This window comes from Lycorma delicatula, chromosome 7 (genome assembly GCF_047948215.1).
Source record: "Lycorma delicatula isolate Av1 chromosome 7, ASM4794821v1, whole genome shotgun sequence".
Taxonomy (NCBI): Eukaryota; Metazoa; Arthropoda; class Insecta; order Hemiptera; family Fulgoridae; genus Lycorma; species Lycorma delicatula.
Window position 1 is genome coordinate 3,593,372 of NC_134461.1, and position 17,354 is coordinate 3,610,725.

General features: G+C 29.9%; 1 protein-coding gene across 3 annotated transcripts in view; it reads right to left on the bottom strand.

The window, feature by feature from the left end:
- Positions 1 to 268: 268 nt before the first annotated feature.
- Positions 269 to 17,354, bottom strand: part of msl-3 (male-specific lethal 3) — a 52,200-nt gene continuing 35,114 nt past the window's right edge. Inside the window, exons 10-12 of one of the 3 annotated variants that reach the window (XM_075370148.1) lie at positions 10,817 to 10,901; positions 4,966 to 5,098; positions 269 to 3,483 (exon numbers count right to left, since the gene is read on the bottom strand). In XM_075370148.1, coding sequence (XP_075226263.1) covers positions 5,008 to 5,098; positions 10,817 to 10,901 — 176 coding nt within the window. In that variant the 3' untranslated portion in view covers positions 269 to 3,483; positions 4,966 to 5,007. Of the gene's footprint in view, positions 3,484 to 4,961; positions 5,099 to 10,816; positions 10,902 to 17,354 lie in introns of those variants that run through there. The other 2 variants (XM_075370150.1, XM_075370149.1) reach the window with 2 other exon arrangements.

The window sequence follows — 17,354 nt, forward strand, 5'->3', positions numbered from 1 at the left end:
GTTTCTTCAACTGAAACGGTTTCTTGTTGGTCAGCAAAATAACAGTGGCTATGTTGAAAACGTATTACATCAAAGGCTGCCTTTACATTATATTCACATTTGCCTTCACATAATTTTTGAAGAGCAGTTTAGAAACCGGTTCTACGCTAACTCTTAAATATTGTTTTAAGGTATGATCTCTTTTCTATAACAATAAGATAACCTTACTTTCTGAATGTGCCTTGTATAAAAAAAGTAATTATAGAGGTAAAAAGAAATGAAGATTAAATTGGTATTGTACATTATGTTTATTACTAAATACATACACATAACGTAAAGATTTATGTAATTAAGCAGCTTTAAAATAAAAATACAGTAACATACATTTAAAAAATTACTTTTAAGTAAAATGTACATCTTAATCACAGAATATAATATCATTTAATTACATTTTTTTAATTAAAAAAAAAGTTTTAACAATCAATAATGCAAGATGCTATCGATAAAAAGTTCCCAAAATTTGTACACTGCATAAAAAATATGCACTGAACTTAGTTTCTACAGTAGATAAATTACAAAACCGTTCAGCCAGAGAGTCCGTTGGACAATGCTGTATTCTCTAAATTAGTTGTTAGTTAAAATGCGGGTTAAATAGTCATGTCAGTGATAACTTTTTGAATAAAACATTAATGAAAATATTAGAACAATCTGAATGCGTAAGAAGTTTTCTTTAAGCTGACAATAGTAGAACAAGAACGCGGTAAATGTGCAAATGCTTAATGCGATCTACAATTGTTTTTATTGTTTAAAAAACAAACTGTCAGAGATTTTTCCTAATCAAGAACCACAGGAAGGAAATCCAAAACTTTTGCAACAGAAAGAGATATTTTATTTTATACGATACTTCAATCGATTACATCACTTTTTTACAATAAACTTGATAACACTGTCCACTAGACCAAAAAAAGATGTGCTCTCATGACTTTTTATTTACATGATCTCTGACTTAGCAATTTTTCCAATCTATATAAAATTTTACTTCAATTCGGTATATTGTCCCAGAAGGATTTCTAAGGATGCCTTCTAAATACGACAATGTTCAGAAAAAACCATTTTACAACCACAAAGATACTTGGGATTAATAAAGTAAAGACTACTCATATTGTAACAAATTTTGGGCACTTTCAGGTAGTTTTAAAGAATAAAAAATATTGCAATTCAATTAATTTGCACAACAAACAATTAAAATACACAGAAAATATAATTTATAATTAAAAATTTCTGAAAAAGTTAAAATTAAAATTAGTTTATCGATAAACTTTCTTCTTTTACATTATTATTACATTGAAATAATAATAAACTTATTATTACATTAACAGAAAAAAGGTCAGACTAGAATTCAGACATTCCAGTCCATAAACTATTTATTGTTATCATATTAATTCAAGATGCAAAACCTGACAATATTAATATTTAGAAATCCTAGGAAAACATTACTCATAAACAAATTAATTAACCCAAAAGCCAGACAAAATATTACAAATATACCTTCAGATCAGACTCATCCACAATCATATGCATGTTACCTATTCATTTTAAAACTTGATCTTTTGTATACAATGTAATAGTGTCATGAAATTAAAGCCTGTTTGGCATGTTTGTATAATGATAGGTAAAGATAATTTAATCTCCCTGAAAACAGATACTTATTGTATATTTCAGACATGATCGACTGTTATAAAGACAATGGTTTAGAATTTCATCACATAAAACCATACTTGTTTTATTTTTATGCTGATAATAATACTTAATTGATAAATTTATTTTTAAATTCACACAAAAAATTAAAAAATCACAGATTAACAAATTGTATTTGGAACTGACGACGATACGACTCATGAACTGATGGTGATTATGTTTCAATCATACATAAAAATACTACATTTAAACCATAAGTAGAATATTAAGTGAAATTTCTGGTAGAACAGTTTTATATGTCTTATCACTATGGTGTTACCTACTTTCACTGTTAAGGAATGCAATTACTTTTTTTTCGGGTTCAAGTACAGATTCAAGAAAGTTATCAGTTTTATTTGTTGTGCTGACACCAGAACCTCACACAAGCTTCTACTGAATATGAACTGCTGTTTTTGCCACTTATGTATAGTTAAATTAGTGTAGTTTTTTATAATTTTGATACTAACTGTAGTGATCAACCTCTGAGGAAGACCCTTGCAAAGCGTAGCTTTTTTTATCTAAAACAATATTAGAAGAAATGATTGAAAGTGATGAAAATATAAGCAAAGAATTCTATAGACAAGAAAAAATGATGATGTAGACAAGCTTTACAAACTTTTCAGCAAGACATCTAACAGCTGAAGATTTTCAAAAACATGAATATGAGAAATTTATTAAATTTTATAAAAGGTAGCAGGCAATTAAATACACATGATTCTTTTAAAAAAAAGTATATCTGCAGTACATTAAGTTGTTAACATATTCAATGGACATTACAGATGTACATTAGTTTGATATTTAATTTATGTTTTCTTAATGAGTGAAAGAATGTTAGTGTTACAGTTTAATAAAATATACTGTGTAGAGCCACTTTAATTATACAATTACAATGGTAAAAAAAAGTGTAGTAGTTGGTAAATTAATAAGTAAGAGTATGTATTTTTGGTTAAGTACTATATCATTATTTAGGATAAATATTGCCTTGGGTTATTATCATCATAAAGGTAGTATTCCATTGTGATCAAAATGAGTTGCAGTCAATATAGTACAATTAAGATTACCTTCGACGGCAATCTATTGACAATCAAGGAGTATGACAGTATTTCTAATTTTAAATTATACTTAATGAACCATTGCTACTACAATGCCGATCGATCTTTGACTGTGATTTTTTTTTTACTTGAGTTACATGAAGTTGCTCAAGAAACTTACTTTTAGCAATTTACCCGATTATTATCTTCCTAATGCTAGAAAATTGTTATTTTGATAACAAGTGTATATTAATCTTTTTACTACATTTTACTACCTCGTGATTTCTTAAGCATTATTTTAAAAAAAGTTAATTTTTTTTTGTTTTATTAACGCCAAATGTTCATTTGAGTATATCTTTCTATTCGATTCAATATGACAGAAAGGTAGAAAATGAAGTTTTTGCATGCCACATGAAAACATCGTCTGCAACCTTCAAGTTATAAATAAATATAAATTGAAATCGCATAATATATTTCGATATCATTACATCAATCAAATTAACAACAGTCTTGCACAATCACCTAATGACATGTAAAAAGTTAAAAAAAGACAGCTTAAATTGTAGAACAATTTAAGTACTCCAATATTTTTAAGTACTCCAAAAAAATATTTTTATCTTTTTAAAAACGGAATAAAGAAATGAACTATACTTAATTAACTTTAAATGACTTAGATTCATAATTATGTAGACGTAGTACAAACTTTTAAAAAATGTTTGAGGCCAAATTTTTTTACCTGAAATAAAAAAAGTTCAAGATTATAATCTTATTTCTTGTTTAAAAATAATAAATTAATCTATATCACAAAAAGTTTCAGAAACAATAATTCACGATAAACAAGTAGCTTCTTTCTGAAAAAAACAAGCAAGCTGCTGCATTAACCCTGCAAACACTTGATTGCTTTATTAATTTTAATGTTACTAATGTACATTTTGTAATTTAGAGATTTGATAAAGTCTTCAGAGGACGAGTCAATGTCTACGTATACACAGCCCTTCTGATTTTTCTAGTTTAGTTCTTACTTTTAAAGATACAGAAACCGGTCTAAAAATACAAAATTAAATATAGAAGATTGGTAGTAGAATACGCTGATTTTTTTTTGTTTGGCATTTCTAATTTCAGACGTCTTAATTGTTGGTGTAGTATAATTGTCTGAAGATATTAGTTGTAAATGAAATTAATATTCATTTTGCTAACACTTATGTATGTTTCAGTGCATAATAGTTTCAGGCAATCTGACAAGTCATTATCAAAAAATGGCAGACATCTTTAAAATAAATCGTGAATAAATTTAATGCCAAGTTTATATAGGAAAGTGGGGAGTGAAATTGCATCCTGTTGCTTTCTTCACTGAACTAACAGTATAACTGTATCATCTGATTCCACTGACAACATATCACACACGATTAGAAAACTGATCATTTTCTTAAGATTTTGAGACTTAAGTCTAAATAGTAATCTAGTAAACATTTTATAAGGTTTTCAATGAGAGACGTGAAGGAACTATCTTTATAAAATACTATTTAGTTCCTTCACAGTCCTCCATAGTGATCTTGAGTTCAGTTTTTATCCCTTTGGCTTTTAATAAAAGCAAATTTCATAGACTCACATGGATATTCTTCATCGCTGTTCAACTTTCACTTCGGTACAACAGAATATCACTTATTTGAAATCATGGGAATTTTTAGGAGATAAAAATCAAAATTAATTAGGAGTCATTGAAGCCCCACGGAACTGGTTTAAGAAATACTGAGCCTTCTTTCAGACCAGAATTAAAAGTTCCACATCAATGGAGTAAATGTAGTACTCTATCAAGCAACACTGCATTAAAAGTTGATATAGATTTTGATTATACTTTAAATAATACTTGAAAAATGAAACTTTTGTACTTACCTGAAAAAATTTTGTATTTAGGATAATCCTTTGGAAAACACTATATTCCTGAGCGCAAGAATATATGAATGTGACATATAAATGCACAATCTTTTTAGGCATTTAAGCTAACGCAAAAAGATTGTCCCTGTACAAAAATTAGAACTTTTCCAGATTCCTTCAAAATATACATTTTAGAAACTTGTTCTGTAACAAATACCTATGTAACACACAGCAATCCCCTGTTTCATAATAAAATTTCTTGGTTCCTTTCAATATCAGAAACAGATTTTAAAGCATCGATATTCTGAAAGCCTTAATAGATTACTACTATTATATAACTTACCAAAATTCAGATAAAAGATTCAGATTCAAGTAAAAAGACCAGTTAATTTAATACAATATCACTGTAATCGATACTGTTTGAAACATCTTGATAATAAGACTCGCCAAACCATTCTTTATGTGACTCCAAATAGCTGGAAAGAAAAATGTTAAAATTTTCAGTTGTATATAAAATGTCTTTAATAATATAATAAAATAACAGATTGTATGTTAAACGATTACCGATATACTCAAGCTAAATTGGAACACAAAATAAAATTGAATAGGCTCTGCATATTGGTATGTAAAATTTATGCCCGTGAAGAAATATCCTCCATAGATTTTAGCAGAAGCATTATTTTTAAAAAAATTAGAAAAGCAGTGGCACAATACATCGCAGAACTACTGCACTGTAGCTTTACATCTCAAGCTTTCAAATTATAGGTGGTGATTGATTCAAAGAAAATCATGAGAGAATGAAGAAAATTTATTAGCTCTCAGATTAATTTTAAGACAGGGTTTAGAAAAATAAAGTTATGTGTAAGGTGTCTAAAGATCTTGAAAAGTCAAAGTCAAATTCAAATGAGAGAGAATTTTTTTTCCAAGAAATCTACAAGGGTTAACTTTAAGAAATGAATCAAAAGGAATCTGAAAATGAATTTTATCAATGAAAAGCCTGGTACCAATCTAGAGAAACGAATGGAGCATCTATGATAAAGAGATTGTTCATAAACAAAAAAAAAAAAAAATAGTTTTAGGTTTTACCTCATGAATAAAGAGAATGAGGTAAGACCAAGAAAGAGAGCCAACAACTGGTCAATGATAAAAAAGAAATGTATCTAATAATGCAGAATTAAAAAAATCAACATAAAATAAGTTACTAATTAAAACAAATTTATGGAAAATACAAAAAAGAGACAGTTGTTAATAATTACAAAACAAATGAGGTATTATACGTCAATGAATGTTTACACTGTAAAATAAAAAAAATCCAATTAATTTCTTAAGTGTAATACCAATCATGCGTTACATTATTTAAATTAACATCTATATAATTCTATACTTCTTTTTCTAAAAATATACATGGTGTCCCATAAAGAAACTTTCAGGACATGTTCTACTGATGAAAATAATGAAAAAAGTTCATATAAACAAACATAGGTCTGAAAATACTTTGCATTTGAGTTGTTTTCTGCTAGCGAAGATTTCAGCTCTTCTAATAAAAAGAAGCCCTACTATAATTTGTTGGACCCAAATTAAGGAGTAAGGTTGGTGTTTTCTTGTGTAATTTGAGCTGGGAAATAGGATAAAACAGGCCCCAGAACTGTAACTCCAGTAATTTTTAAGATATCCAATGTAAAACACAAAATTCAGTCTTAAAAAACAAATTTTTTCTGGTTTGTAGTACTTTTTGGTTTGTTAAATGACTAATAAATGTGGAAGATTTAGTGACAAAGATATTTAGTATTCTATAGAGAATTTAATTTTGAAAAAATAATGAAAATACAGCCGATGATAAAAAGTAAATAAAAACTTTTAAATATTGGTCTTTTAATGAAGCAAAACGCACAAAAAATCAAGAGAAAATTGTATTTATTTTCATAAACTACAATTGAATATTATCCCAAATAAAGATTTAGCTTTAAGATTAAGATATTGCCATTGCAGGCAACTGAATATTTCTTAATTAAAATACAAAGATGAAAGTGGATCGACATATTTGACTTCTTTTTGAAGTCAGAAATATTTTCCTTTTTCTAGCATACTATTCATTACATGAGCCTTCAATTAAATTTAAATAGACTAATGGGGCATCTTGTTTAAAGAAATGTAAATAGAAAGAAATTTTTCAAATTATAGAAAGCATTTCTATATTAATAAACACCAAGTATAGTCCAATTTGGTATTCTTCACATTTCTTAATAAATAATTCATAACTTCAAAATGATCTACAGTTAAATAACAATTTCAGAAGTCTGCTTGTTTGGTCGGTTGATTTGAGTTCAAAAGAGGCTGGATATGTTTGGATATAGTTTTATAAAATCTTTATCAAAAAAAAGCAATACTAACAGGCCAGTAGTTATATAATCTTAGTAATTGCCTTTTTTCAACAATAAAATATCAGCTATTTTCATCAGTAGGGTAATATTTGTTCTCTTACATTCCTGTTAAGTAACACCAGCATAACAACATTGTGAAAATATTTGAAGCAAGCACTTTTATAATCTAACTTGTGATTAACTATATTTTAATACCTTGATGTTTTCAGGGTTTGCATTTTTGAAAATAAGGTACACCATTTACAGTTGCAACCTCATTATATGACATCTGAACTACAGTACAGCTTCTTGCGGAATTTTGTTGCCTGCTACTCTCTCCTCTTTAGATCCTATGTTCCATGTTACTCCTAATAATTTTTTCTTTACGGATCTATCAGTATCTAATGCCTTTTTAATCAATTTATCTTCAAATTTACTACCATCTCTATTAAAATATAGAATCTCTATGTACAAAATGTTACATTCTAATTTTTTTTTTTTTCACTGTTTTTGTTAGAAGTATTAGTTTGTTTGCCTTATCTGATATTTTATTTGTCTTTTCCACTTCTGAAAACTCAAAAGCTTTTTGTAAACATTTTTCCTTCTAATACACTGAAATTTTCTCACGAGCTTAGCTTTGATTCTTCTAGCCAAAATTATAGCTCAGTTTCTAATTATTCCAAACCCTATCTTTCAATACTGTTCATCTTACGCAGCACATGACCCATGAACTTTAAAGCCTCCGATTAAAGCACTTGCTTGAAAGTATACTTTTTTCAACATATGATCGGTAGTGTGAATATAATGTTTCCTGTCAACTTCAACTCCTTTATAATATTTTTTTTCTTTTCTTTCTAGCACACAACACTTTCAGTTTTAATTAGTCAGTTATGTGAAATCCAAATTCACTTTTTTTATTAATCATCTTCATTCTATGTTCCAGATAAAAATCTACTAAAATCTGCCCAGATTCATACTTTCTGCCGTATCCAAATTATCCTATTATGCAATTTTCACATGCCACTTGATTTTATTGTTAAAAGCCACCTGAAATCAAGGTTTGATTTATTATCCGATCGTTTTTATACTTTCATTGCCTTAGATAAAGAACATTAGCTACTCCCTTTTCCTAGCTTCTGCTATAAGGGCATCTATCTGAAAAATTTATTTTTCTAGACTTTTAATTTTAGTAGCTCAACTCGCTCTGATATACACTTGAATTCTAAAATTCTTTCTTTTAAGTCTTTCAATATGAAGAACCTTACACCACTTAGCCCTTCAGTTCAGTACAGTATGAGATTTTTCTACGGATAATTTTTCAGAGCTCCTTCTATAATCTGCTAAACCAATAATGTGGATTTTCATGTCTTTCAAACCTCTTATAATTTCAATAGTCTGTCTTCAGTTTGAGAGTCCTAATTTTAATAGTTCCTGCAAATAAACCTGGGAGGTTACAATCATAATTCCCCTAGATGACCGACCTGAGGAAACAGGAATTCTTGTACTATTATAAAATTTTCTTGTTCACAGTCTGGAGAATTCCAGTCTGTAACCTATTTCCCAATTTTTGCTAACCTTTTGATTGCTCAGATCAGATCAATTTCTTTCAGAAAAATAATTATTCCAGAAGCGCTTCTTTAATTCAACGTTATTTTTCTTTTTTTCCTATTGCAATACTTTTGTGTTACGATTTACATCCTGAGAAGAATAAAAGTTCTCATTTCTCCCTTCTCTATCTAAAATGACCTACTCTTATTGTATTTTAATATTGATGTTTCCGTTTTTCTCTAGTTTTAACTATTGCATTCTCAACTCTGTTTGGAAACTCAACTGTTATAAATATTTGTGTCTAGCGAGCTTTCTTTTTTATAACATCAACTTTATTCATCCAAGTGACGAATCTAGTAATAGTAGCCCTATCTATTATCTTTATTCTTAAAAACATCTACTCTTGTCGTAAATTACATTTCAAAATTTTCTACTTTTATCATTAGGGCTTCAAAAATTCAGTATCCTCCAAATCATTTCTATTGTTATCTTCACATCACATATTACAAGTCCTTTCTTCTCAGTTCCCTGTCTCGATGCAATAAATGTTTTGTTTTTATCTCTTTAATGTTGCATTGACCTCTCTAAAAGGATTGCTGTAATTTTTTTGAAAAATTATTCAGCTTATTTAATTTTACCTCGATTTTTCTTTTTAATGTATCCTTAAAGTCTTCCAATAATACTTTAAAAACTGCCCATCAGTATTCATTTTTATTGTTAAATTTAAAATATTTATCAAAATTTGATAAAAATTATAGAAGCCCATGGAATCAATTAGATTGTAAATTTTCACATCTTAATTACTGCTTAAGTATAAAACTATCTCCAAATCATAAGTAATTGAATTTAATTGATATAAAGTACACAAACATAATATAAATGTATAATTATTTTGTAAATTTATATAGCAGATATTGGCATTAATGTGGTTGAAGTCCAATGAAAATCTTTTAGCAACTACTCTTATTCTCTACTATCATATTCCCATTACTCTAACCTCAACTAAATTTATGATATATGAAGGTTCTTCAGTAATTGAAAAGACAAATGGCAACAGCAGAAAAACTATTAAACAGAATAAAATACAACCGTCTGACATTCAAATCGGTATTTCTGATATGAAAAGTATCAGCTATTTAAAAATAATTTCAATTATTATAACCTCTTTTGTTTATTTTACTGGCTCTACTTGAAACAATTGCCGTGGAATAACAGTGTGCAGAGATAATGTTTTTATTTTCTGAAGGTGTTTAATGGTACGGTGAAAAGCATATTAACCGTATAAATTTTTATAAGCGGATCAGACAGAAAGTGATACTAACAAAGTTTTGGAACTATAAAGGCCCAATTTATTGCGATCGCTTGGAAGAAGAACAACAATCAGTGAGTGCGATTGTAAAAAGCTATAAAATAAATCGAAGCCCCATAATAAGGAGGAAATGACCGGGGTTTTCTCTCAAAAAGTGTAAACTTTCTGCATTGTAATTCCTTCCTCTGTAATGCTCATAGGAAGCTATTCAGAAGTAGGGCAGAAGGCAGGTAGGTGTGCCGCATCCAGCTTACGGTTATGATCTCACACCATCAATTTTTTGTTTCATCCTCTCAGAGTTTTTACACAGGGCTGAGAGCCCTCTGAATTGCTGAACTCTCAGTTCAACAATTCAGTAAGGCGAGCAGCAAAGCTCACAGAAAAACAGGACAAATGCCTAATGTACCTGGGGATTATTTTGATAAGTAGCATTAGTTTTATCACTGTAGTTTTATGTTATCATTATATTTTTTAAAATAATTTTTCCGGTCATTTATTTCTTATTACTGAATGGCCCTTGTTCTATTTTATTAAAACAGAACATACAATTCATGCATGTATCGACCTTCACATACTTCTATATCCTTTTTCAATCACCCGAATATACACATTCTGTTAATAACTTAAGATACAAAACTTATACGGTTACGTATACTAAAGATTTAAGAGCTATTGACTATATGCGATAAATATGATGACTTTCAAAGATAAGAATACTACTGCGAGTCAATATATTTCACATTTAACTTTTTGATAAACACTAGCAGCTATATAGGGTGGATGGAGCCATATGTGGAAGATTGCAATTGAAATAAGTTAACTTCAAAGGGTTAAAAATTGTTACATTGTCCCTAAGCGTACTAAATCAAGCGTTTAAAGTTCCAAACCTCAACAAACATATAAATAAGTTTTAGCAACATTCATCAAACAAATGTAAATTTTGTACGATAATAGAAAACAAAATATTAAAAACGTACACCAAGAATGCATTGAAGTGATGTAAAAGAACCTCCACTTTATCATCTGGCATTCCTGTTTGTTGTAAAAGTTCAGGAAGTTTAACTAAAAAAGCAAAAAGAAACGCTTATATTAAGTTACATTTTACATCATTTACAAGTAACAAATAAATATTAAAAGATTACAGTAAAAGTATAATTTTTCTTCTCAGAAATTTTTTTTTCTGGCATTCTATACCAAAAAAATGTAATGTATGGCAAAAAGTTAATAATTCCTAATCTATGTTAATTACAACTAACAATATTTTCCTTTAATGAAAGAGATATTTATAAAAAAAATAACCTATTAGAGTAATTGTTAACAGAACAGTACAAAACTTAAGAAAAACTATTTTTTATACTGGGAGTCTCAAATGCAACTGTGCAGTGAAACAAACTTTTTTAATTATGCACCAAAGTAGATATTGTGATGTTCAGTCGCCAGCATCGTGTTCCACATAACCTCCTCTATAACTACATGTTCCTGAATTGTTGATATCTTGTTTAGTTTTCAAGTTATTGTTATCTGAGTGCAACATGTTTAAGTGTTAGTAGTTGATTTTTTGATGATTGAACTTTGTCTCGATGTTGTAGCTGTAAACCCGGCTTTCATCTCCCATTATGATCCTTTGCATGAATGTTTCATTTTTATTGACTTGTTCAAGAAATTGCTGACAAATGTCCACTCGATGCTCTTTCTGCTGTTTGGTCATCAAACGAAGAACAAACTTTGTTGCAACTTGATGCACGTTCAATTTTTCAGTGAAATGTCATGGGCATGATACGATCAAGATGCTAACCTCTTCTACAAGTTCTCTGACACTCAATCGGCAAATTTGCATGCACCAGATTGTTTAATTTCTGAACAAAGGTATCATCAGTTGAAGTCGAAGGCCTTCCTGGTCAAGGGTTATCTTTGACTGACTGATAACCAATTTTAAATCGTGAAAACCATTAGTAACATTGCGCATGACCCAGAGCATTATCTCCGTAATGCATTTCAAAAGTTGAAACGTTTCTGAGAAAGTTTTTCGCAGTTTCATGCAAAATTTTACGTATTATTGTCGCTCCCAAAATTCACAATTACACAAATCGCAACTGACATTTAAACACGTTGGATTCAGATAACAATAACACAAAAACTGAACGAGATATCAACAAACAATCCAGGAACATGTGGTTACAGAGGAGGTTATGCAGAACACAATGCTGCCAACCGCATGCCACTAAATATCTCTGTTGGTGTGTAATTAAAAATTTTCAGTTATTTTCTGAACAGACCTTGTACTTCGGAGTCAGGAAGACCATCTACCCTAACAGAGAAAAAGTTGGATGATATTTCTGATCACATAGCTCAAAGTTACAAAAAGAATTACCAGAAAACTGGCACAACAAATAGAAATTTTAAGGATTTAACTGCACAGATCAATGACCAAATATTTTAAATTACTCATCAAAATAACTGCAGTACATTAGCTACATGATATCGGTTTTCCTAAACCAGTATACTGCTTATTGCCAGTGGGTTTTAGATTTTATAAATGAAAAAGAAGACATTCCAGTAACGGTTTTTTTCAGCTAAATATACTTTCATTTTTTGGACATGACAACAGCCACAACTGGGTGCAGTCTGTAAATAATCCTTTGAGATCTTGGAATGCCTATTGTGGCCTATAAGTCTGTCTCTTCTTTTAACTATGTTTTTCCAAATGCTTCTTTCTTCATCAATTTGCTACAACACCTCTTCATTTGTCACTTTATCCACCCATTTGATATTTTTTAATATTCTCCTATAGCACCACATTTCAAAAGCTTCTAATCTTTTCTTCTCAGGTACTCGGACCATCAAAGTTTCATTTCCATACAAAGCTATGCTCCAAACATATACTTTAAAAAATGTTTTCGACATTTAAATTAATTTTTGATGTAAACAAATTATATTTCTGAATGAAGGCTTGTTTCGCCTATGCTATTTGGTATTTTTTATCGCCTGCTTCATCCATCTTTAGTAATTCTACATCTCAAGTAACAAAATTCTTCTTCCTCCATATCTTTTCTCTTCTTATTTTTATATTCAGTGGTTCATCTTCATTTCATTACTTTCATTCAGTTCTTGTTTATTTTCATGTGTATGACTTCATCACGCTGCTCACTGTTTCTTCTAAATCTTTTTTTACTCTCAGCTAGAATTACTTCATCATCAGCAAATCGTAGCATCTTTATCTTTTCACCTTGTACTGTTACTCCGATCTAAATTGTTCTTTAACATCATTAACTGCTAGTTCTATGTGAAGATTAAAAATTAACGGGGATGGGGAACATCCTTGCCAGACTACCTTTTTTATTACTGCTTCTTTCATATGTTCTTCAATTATTACTGTTGCTGTTTGGTTCCTGTAAATGTTAGCAACTGTTCTTTACCACTGTACTTGAACTCTAATTTTTGTTTAAAATGCTGAACCTTTACTCCAGTCTATACTATCGAATGCCTTTTCTAGGACTATAAATACCAAGTATGTTGGTTTGTTTTTCTTTAATCTTCCTTCTACTATTAATCTGGGCGTTAAAATTGCTTTCCTTATCCCTATATGTTTCCTGAAACGCCATTTGAAATGGCTTTCTGCCACTCAAATCTTTTAATGCTCTCTTAAATTCAGATCTCAGTATTGTTTCTCCCCATTCATCCTCTTCTTCCTCTATAACACCATTTTCTAATTCATTTCCTCCATATAACTCTTCCATATATTGCATCTACCTATTGACCTTTCCTTTTGTATTACAAATCGGTGTACCATCTTTGTTTAACACAATATTAGATTTTAACTTATGTACCACAAAATTTTCCTTAATTTTCTTGTATGCCCGTCTATTTTACCAATGATCATTTATTTCTCTTTCCGCTTCGGAACACTTTTCTTTAATCCACTCTTCTTTCACTAGTTTGCACTTCTTGTTTATGGAATTTCTTAATTGTCAATAGTTCCTTTTACTTTCATCATCACTAACATTCTTATATTTTCTACCTTCATCCATCAGCTGCAATATATCCCCTGATATCCAAGGTTTTCTACCAGTTCTCTCAGTTCCACCTAAGTTTGCTTCTGCTGATTTAAGAATTCCTTTTTAACATTGTCATTCTTCTTCTACATTTTCTACCTTATGTTTTTTATTCAGACCTCCTACAATGTCCTTCTCAAAAATCTTCTTTACCTCCTCTTCCTCAAGCTTATTTAAATTTTACAGATTTATCTGACACCTTTTCTTCAAGTTTTTAAATCCCAATCTACATTTCATTATCATTAAATTATGGTCGCTATCAATGTCTGCTCCAGGGTAAGCTTTGCAGTCAATGAATTGATTTCTAAATTTTTGCTTAACCATGATATAATCTATCTAATACCTTGCAGTATCACCTGGCTTCTTCCATGTGTATATTCTTCTATTATGATTTTTAAATTGGGTGTTGGCAATTACAAAATTATACTTCGTGCAAAACTCTAAAGTCGGTCCTCTCTTTCATTCCCTTTGTCCAGCCCGTATTCACCCACTATATTTCCTTCCTTGCCTTTTCCAATGCTTGCATTCCAATATCCAAATATTACTAAATTTTCATCTTCTTTTATGTGTTTAATTGCTTCATCAATTTCTTCATATACACACTCTACCTCATCATCATCACGGGCCCTTGTAGGCATATAGACGTTAACAATTGTTGTCGGTTTAGGTTTTGATTTTATCCTTATTACAATGATTCTGTCGCTATACATTTTTAAATAATCTACTCTCTTCCCTATCTTCTTGTTCATTATGAAACCTACTCCTGCCTGTCGTTTATTTGAAGCTGTGTTAATTATTCTAAAATCACCTGACCAAAAGTCGTTTTCCTTTTACCACCGTATCTCACTAATTCCTATTATATCTACATTTAATCTAACCATTTCCCTCTTTAAATTTTCTAACCTACCAACCTTTTTTAGATTTTAACATTCCAAGTTCTGACTTGTAGGATGTTATTTTTTAATTTTCTGGTGACCCCTTCCTTAGTAGTTCCCACCTGGAGATTCGAACAAGGGACTACTTTACCTCTGGAATATTTTACCAAGGAATGCGCTTCCATCTTTGTTACTATAGAGTTATATTTTTTTTGTTGGAAAAAGCAGTCTTCCATTGCTTTCAGCTGTGCAGTACTCAGATTGAGTGATGTTGAAATGACCATTTAAGTCCTCCTGATCTACATCCTTAACTACTGAAAGAGCTGCAGCTCTCTTTTAGGAATCATTTCTTAGTCTGACTCTTAACAGATACCTCTCTGATATAATTACACCTTCGGTCCAGCTACTCTGTATCACTGGCACTCAAGCCCGCTCACAATCGGCAAGGTCTAATGATTCATAGAGGGAGAAATAACAAATAAGTACTGTATTGTGTTTATGTAGTCCTACATTATTTTTTGTCAATTAGTGTACTGTATGAATAACAGGAAGTTGTCGGGCATTGGTATGTCAGCAACTAAATTATTTTGCATTCCTTTCTTACCGTTGTCTTATGCTGCTGCAAAAGTAAGCCTAATGTGCAAGTGAATTGCTATCCATTCAGTCCTAATCTTCATACTGTACAATACAGATCTAGTGATTTTGGGTGATCTTTTTTTTTTTACAGTAATTATATTTTTTGTTGTTTTGATTACCATAATTTCTCATGTTTTTTTTACAAATAACTGTATTGTATTATACTATGTATTGGTGTATACTTGTATTTTCTGTGTATTGGTGTTACTGAGTATCTGATTTGTTAAAAAGGTCCAAAAGAAAGTGTTTGAGTATCAAAGAAAAAATGCAAATAATTAATAAAGTTGAAAAAGAAGGTAAGAAAAAGGACATAGCAATTCTTTTTGGTATTCTGGCAAATTATCTATCCACAATATTAAATAATAATAGAGATTCTATTAAAAAGCAAGCAGGAAATTTATAAAATAATAGAAAGAGATTTAATTCTTATACTTACGATGATATTGATGAGGTTGTAATCAAACGGTCATGAAAAAATTTACCAGTATCAGAAACCATTATTAAAGAAATGCTTTAGAATTCGCCAAAACACTAACTGTCCTGATTTTCAAGCGAGTACTGGTTGGCTTGACAAGTTTAAATTACGGCATGCTCTTGTACACAAGGTTTTAAACGGCAAGAGTGCTAATTTAAAAGAAGAAGAAGAATGTATAACATGGAAGGAAAGCATCTTGCCTAACCTAATGCATGAATACAATGAAAATGATATTTTTATTGCCGATAAGACCGAGCTATTTTTTAAATGCCTTCCAGACAAAATGTTAGCTTTTAAGAATGAACAATGTTTTGATGGAAAGTACATCAAAGAGTGGGTTACTGTAATGGCAGCTTCCAACATTACCAGTACTGAGAAGCTCAAACTTTTAGAAATCTAAAAGTCTTAACAATCTTGTTGTTTTAAAGGCATTAAATCGTTAAAGACAGATTACAATTACAACAGAAAAGCTTGGATGATAACTGAAATTTATATAAAATAACAAAACTTAATGATGAGATGTAAAGACAAAAACTTAAAATTCTTTTACTTATTGATAACAGATCAGCCCATCCCCCACGTAAATGTAAACATGAAATCTTTAACTGTTGTTTATTTTCTGCCAGGTATGAAGTGTGTGCAAATGCTATCCCGGGCAAGCATGTCATTTTCACACGCATTACAAATCGTTCATCTCATCCCTCTGAAGCAATACCTAATGGCGGTCCTGAAGGTTAAAAAAAAAGAAAAAAGTCATACCTTTTTGAAGATGTGGCTTTAAAACTGAAACCAATGGACCAGGGTATAATTAAACATTTTAAAGTTTAATACAGAAAACAAATTCCAATAAAGAAGTTTTTTAAAGCTATCGATGACAATGTTCCAGATAAAGATTTAATAACTATAAAAGAACGTATTGCTGAAATATCTAAAGTGTGATCTAATGATGTAACCCCTGAAACGAGTTCAAAATCTATTAAATAAGCAGGATTAGGTAAGAATGAGACAGATAACAAAAATTTCATAACTGAAGATGTAAATTAATTCAAAATTCCAACGTTTCTTACCGATAACTGGGGTAAATTGTAAAGCAACACAGAATTAGAACTGCAGTTAGATGAATGATTGATAATAGAACAGTGGTAGCAGAGTGTTCTTATGATGAGGATATAATTATGTTCTACATTTTGTATTTACAAATGTTATATTGTGTTCATGAACTGTTATAAATATATTAAGCGATTGTTATTTAAGCATATGAAGTTATTATTTTCATAATGGATAGTTTAATTACTGTTAATTAAAAAAAAAAAAAAAAAAAAAAAAAATTGCTAATCAAGATGGTCTTGCTCATGCTAATACTGAATCTGTGATTAAAAATATAAATAAAATATAGAAATCTAAATTTATGTCAAGTTTTGATCGCATATAAAAAAGATTTCAAAATTTAAAAAAAACTTTAATATGTATTTGCACA